Source organism: Lipotes vexillifer, unplaced genomic scaffold (assembly GCF_000442215.2).
Source record: "Lipotes vexillifer unplaced genomic scaffold, Lipotes_vexillifer_v1.1 scaffold892, whole genome shotgun sequence".
Classification (NCBI taxonomy): domain Eukaryota; kingdom Metazoa; phylum Chordata; class Mammalia; order Artiodactyla; family Lipotidae; genus Lipotes; species Lipotes vexillifer.
Genome location: NW_006786445.1, coordinates 64,466 through 70,465, shown reverse-complemented (window position 1 = coordinate 70,465; position 6,000 = coordinate 64,466). Strand labels below are relative to the sequence as shown.

The 6,000-nt window shown below is 35.9% G+C and overlaps 1 protein-coding gene across 3 annotated transcripts in view; it reads right to left on the bottom strand.

The window, feature by feature from the left end:
• Nucleotides 1-4,675: 4,675 nt before the first annotated feature.
• Nucleotides 4,676-6,000, bottom strand: part of NUCB2 (nucleobindin 2) — a 41,077-nt gene continuing 39,752 nt past the window's right edge. The window contains exons 11-13 of one of the 3 annotated variants that reach the window (XM_007458774.1): nt 5,611-5,781; nt 5,239-5,324; nt 4,676-4,799 (exon numbers count right to left, since the gene is read on the bottom strand). In XM_007458774.1, coding sequence (XP_007458836.1) covers nt 4,763-4,799; nt 5,239-5,324; nt 5,611-5,781 — 294 coding nt within the window. In that variant the 3' untranslated portion in view covers nt 4,676-4,762. The remainder of the gene's footprint in view (nt 4,800-5,238; nt 5,325-5,610; nt 5,782-6,000) is intronic. The other 2 variants (XM_007458775.1, XM_007458776.1) reach the window with 2 other exon arrangements.

Here is a 6,000-nt window from a genome sequence, read left to right as displayed (position 1 = left end):
GGAAAGACTGAAATCCTGCTAATGATACTGTTAAAAAAAACAAAAAGCAAGGAAAAGATCCAATTTCCTTCAAATCTCATACCTTGAAAACAAGCTGTAATTAGAGTCTTCCATTGTATCACCCATAGGAACTCTGCATTTTACCTAATACACCTTAGTTTCTCAATTCCAACAAAAAACAAATGAATTATTCAAGTATCAAGTTGAGACACCAGTGGTTAAGGGTAAAGATGATCTTCTCTAGCAGCTTTTTCAGGCGCCAAAAATCTTGCATGAAAATGATGAAGGTCATCATCTAACTCTGCCTCTTTATCAATTTCTTCTCGATTTACTGCACAGCTATAAAACAAAAATTAAACTTTAGGCACTAACCAGAACTAGACTTGTCAATATTTCTCCCTAAAGGAAATACATTTCTTACCCCCTCTTTTATTAGCTAGACTATCTTAAAAGTCACATTATCACAAATATTAAAATTTCCTTTATATTTTTCCTCATGGGAAAAACAGATTTGCATTTAGGCTTATGGTAGTACGAATCTGTTCAATTAGCATGAAAAAAATGCCATTGTAAACAAATCTTGGTTAAAAAAAAAAGTAGAGCCATATCTCAAAGGATTTTTTACCACTGCTTCTAAATTGCAGTTTCCTTTAGTGAGAGTCAAATATTCTAGAGGACCAATGTCTTTTAAAATATAATTTTAATTATATATATCTAAGTTTACTATAAAATGTACATGCTTCATGAAAATTCATATGTGAAACAAAGTTCCAAATTATTTATACATACCACTGAGTCAACTAAACCAAAGACTTCTTAATATCTAAGAATATGAAGAAGAATGGGGTAAATCAAACACAGGATGAATACTTTCTAACAGAGCTGGAAAAAATACTATTAGCAACTCTTTAAGAAACAATCTTTACTCATAAATGCCCGATACTCATAAGAACTGGGATTCCTTATGTCCATAAATAATCTTAGGCCAACAATTCTTTTTTTAATAAGATAAATTAATAGTTTGCTGGAAACTGTGAGGTATGCCTACATTAATATCTGTCCGTTATCTACTCATATGCCAAAAGAGCATTTTAAAAAATTTCTCTAAGTTCTCCTCCAATTACTATTTTTTTACTTGAATATATTTGACATATACCACTGTGTAAATTTAAGGTGCAAGATGTGTTACTTTGATATATTTAATATATTATAATATGACCGCTGTTGTATTGATATTTGTCACATGTCATAAAAGTACAATATTATTGTCTCAAATTACTTTCTGATTTGACCCCAGTCCACCATCTAAAAAAAAGTATCCTAGGTGAATCCCTGTCTTATCACAATACCGCTTACAGATAGAGTCATCAACAAAAGGATATCCCAGATCATTTAAAAATATTTGCTACAATTTAAACAACAGAGATAGGAATTCTTCTCTATCTCTAAAGAAACATAGCATTACTCTGCTGAGTGATTTCTGTGGGTTTTTTTTTTTTTTTTTTTTTTGCTGTACGCGGGCCTCCCACTGCTGTGGCCTCTCCCGCTGCGGAGCACAGGCTCCGGACGCACAGGCTCAGCGGCCATGGCCCACGGGCCCAGCCGCTCCACGGCATGTGGGATCTTCCCGGACCGGGGCACGAACCAGCGTCCCCTGCCTCGGCAGTCGGGCTCGCAACCACTGCGCCACCAGGGAAGCCCTCTGTGGGTTTTTTTAAGCTACATATAAGCAGAACTTTTCTTGATTTGCTATATTTAATTTTGGGGTCCATGATTTTAGGAAAATAATCTGAAGTGTTTGGAGGAGTATGCAATGATTATTTTAAAATTTGTAAAATGAGAACTAAGAGTTTTAAAAATTATTAATGTTAAAAGAAACAATGTAAATTTTTGAGGTATTACAGTGGATTTGTTCACTCAACAGCTTTAAACATGCATTCCTGTACTACAGGGGTAGGAAATTAAATATTATTTCCCAACCTCCCTTGCAGCTAGGGTTCCAGATATGATTGGTCCAAACAATCAGATGTACTCACTTGAAACTTTTACTCAGAACTGAATTACATGGGGAGAGAAGCAGAACATGAAATATCCATTTTTGCTGACACAAAGCAAGGCAGAGGTGGTGTGGTTCTGGAGCTGGCAACTTCATGACTTCCTAATCTGGCAGGTGGCTTCCTGATTTAGCAGGCAGCTTCTTGATTGTTCCAAAAGCAGCAGCTTCTTTGGCAGCCCAGTCTCAATATGCAGTTCCTAGAAGCTCAGCCTAAGTTCCGTTCTTTCAGCCCTCCCAAAGATTCTGTGAGCTATCTATCTATACTGTTCCCCCCCGCATCAATCCCATTCTGTTTAGTAGCTGAAGATGATTCTATTACTTACAGTGAAGAATCTTAACCTATACAGAATTTGGTAGCTAGAAGGTGCAGCAAGTAAAAGGATCTGAAAAATGGAATTGGCTTAGTTAAGAAGGTAGGGTTTGGGGCAGTGATACTTCATGCCAACTGAGGTTAAGGTATCAGAGAAAATGGTGGTAGAATTTCAGAATGCTAGCATGTGTGGGCTGCGCCTTGCCTCTTTCAGAAAAGTCCTACAGGAGAGATGTGGCTCCAGCTAAGGTAAGCAAGTCTGCAGAGATGGAAGGCAATATAGCTTTGCCGAGAGAACTGCTCTCTATCTACCAAATAAATTGATAAAGTGCCAAATCTGGAGCCCTGAAGAATTGAAAAAGTCAACTACTGTACTACCGTACTCCAAACTGAGACAGTTATAAGTAAAGGTTCTGAGGAAGCTGCTAAAGCTTTCACAACCTTTCCAAGAACCTTCCCTTAAGAATTTTCTGCCAAATAATGGGAGCCATCCTAAGGAAAAAGATCAGATTAAGACTGCTGTTATCCCATCCAAGCCTAGAGTTTAAAACAATCCCAAGTGGGTACCATTCATTTAAGACCCAACGGGAGAAAAGAACACAGAGGCCAGCAAGTAAAAGATGAGGCTCTTTGTTAAATATGTCTTGACAAGATCTTTGTGGTTTCTTGTGGTAATAACTGAAGAAAACAGACCAGAAACTTACAACTTTTTAGGGAACTGTTTTGCCAAAAAGCAAAACAAAACAAAAACAAATAAAAACCCTAAACCTGGCCTGAAACGGTCTGTAACTATCTGAAACAATCCCAAGGCCCCAAACCCACAATAACAGGAAGTGAAGTGCGAAGACTGTCCAGCCTTCGAGAAGAGGACACTTCCCAATGCCCACTTGTGTCCTTGAAGGTTAATGGGCAATAAAAACATCCTAGAGGGCAATGCCAAGGGCCCCTGAGGACATTAGACAAGGGAGTTCCTCCCAGAAAGGTGAAGCAGGGGTTGCCTAATAGAAAAACCAAATAATATATTCATGGACAGAGCAGAGACCTTGCTATTTTTGCCAAGCAGTATTTTTTTAATTGTTATGGAAAGATGATTGCTATGTTTCCTGTTTTCCCCTTTTCTAAAAGGTTGATTTTATTGCAGTTATCCTGTATCTATCCCATTATGCATATGGTGCTCAGGGGGCAGACATGTTGCTTTTTAGTTTGCAGATGACCAGAACATAAAAAAAACCACATCCTAACCTGATGGAGGGGACTATACTCAGATGTCATGGGCTTTGAACTACATGCAATAATAGATTGGGTTTTGGTGGTTTCCTTTTGAGGTGGGGGAAGTGAGCGTTTTCTGTTTCGGAAGAATGTACATAGATATTTAGGTAACCAAAAGGCTGTTTAAATTAAAGCTGTAAGTTGCCTACCCAACATTCCCTCTTCCCTTCTTAAAGGGAATCCTTCCTAAAAGAATCCTAACTTTTAGCCGGTCCCATTGCCACATGGATTTCTCAGCTTCCCTAGCAGCTAGATGGCCATGTGACACAGCTCTGGCCAATGAGATGTAAATTCAAATGCTATGTGGTTCTCTGGGAAAATTGCATCAAGGAAGCTGATTCAACTGGGGGACATTCCCCACTGCCTCCAAGAGCCATCTTGGACCCTGAGAATGAAATAACTCGAGAATAAAAACTATGCGCTGGGGAAAGCAGAGGAGAAAGATAGGAAACTACACCACCTACTTCCAGATTTCATCTATGAAAAAGGCAAAAGTTCTTATTCAGTTTAAACCACCATTATCTTTGGGTTTTCTGTTATATGTAGCAAAACCTGATCTTGAATGATAGAGTATAAAGCAAAAATGTAAATGAAAAATGAACTTAAGTGGTAGCAAGAGCTGTTTGGTAGAAGAATTTCTAGCAGTTAAGATTGCTGAAAGTAGGAAAAAGTTACACACACTGAGGAATACTATGCTCTTCTCAGGAGAAGAATTATTAATATTAAAGAGCTTTTATTGAGAGAGGGGATGATAAGCACCCATAAAAGAGTATTTACCTTTATGAATAAGAGAAAACAATTTATTTTAAAAGCAGTGGGTGGCGCTTTCTCACTTAAATAGTTACTGATAGTTTCATTAAATTATGGCACAAAGCCACTTAATTAAATCACTAAAGGAGAACAAAGGAAAAAGAAAAGAGGTATGAAAATGAGAGCAGGTATTGAGTTTGTTTCCTTCCTGGTTCTGGTAGACTTCAATCCTTAAACATCTGTGTCCAAAAAAAAAAAAAAAATACGTTCTCATTTAAAAAGTATCTTCCTTTATTCCATATATGCTTTAAAATATTTACTGAGCAGAGGAAATGGAAGGGAGGTAAAAAGATGACACACATGATGATGTAACAATTTTATTCTAAGTTCTGGTGGACTTTGGACTTTAAATGCCTGTTCAAAAAGAAAAAAATATGCCCTCATTTTAAAGGTATCCTCCTATATTCTGAATATTCTTTTATACTTAGATATATTGAGTATTTGCTTTTTAACTATGTTTAGTTAATCACCGATTACAATTAAAAAACATGTTCTGTGATAATATCACAGATATTAACTGATTATAACTGATTAGGAAGAATTATGAATAATACTGAAAAAAAATCATTTCACCATGCATATGACTATCAAATTATATAGCTTTTGAAATGTACTGATATATACAAATTTTAGAGGCTTTTTCATTTTTCTGTAACAAATTGCTCTATTTCCACAAATAAACAGAAAATAGCACAGATATTAATGATTTGAAATTATATTTGTAATAAATGTGAATTTCTATTTATTCAATTTTTTAATTTCCTCAAACAAACAAACAAATAAACAAAATTACATACGTGGCTGGATCTTTGATTCTCCACCAGGCACTGATGGGGAAATTTCTTGTTGTAATTTTTTTTGTTCCATCTGCCGTAAAACCTAGTGAACGGAAAAAGAATGCCTTAAAAGTAAGCGTTATTTGATTTTCTCTGATATGTATGGCCATTGACAATGCACGACAAACTGAAAATTGTTTTCCAAAATGGGATATTCACGTTCTATAATTTAGATTAATATTCAATAAGGAAGTTTAAAAAATATGCAGTTTAAAAAATACTAAAATTTAAAATACGACAGCTAATTGAAATATATTACAAATACACAGGCTTGTAGCAAAGCCCCTAAAATCCTTTTTAATGCCACAAGCCTTTTTACAAAATATCACCTGATGGTATTCCAGCTTCTGAGCCTCAAGTTGGTCATGCTGACGTTGTAGCTCTTCTTTTTGTTTCTGAAGCTCATCTGCCTTTTTCTTAAGTTCAGTTTCTTGTATGGAGATAAGGTTTTCATATTCCTTCAGTTCTTCCTCTGTGAAGAACTGTTGTTGATCCAATGTCTAAAAGACAAAAAAATGAGAAAAGAAAAACCTTAGAAAGAAAAGAAAAAGGTCTGATTCAGCTTTAAAATTCTATGCTTAGCAAAGTACAAAAGAATATCTATAGTATTACATCTTTTGGGTAAGAAAGAAGGGGAAATAAGAATATATACACTTGTACTTATTTGGGCAAAAGATATAACAGGAAGGAAAATCCAGAAACTAATGAGATTGGTTACC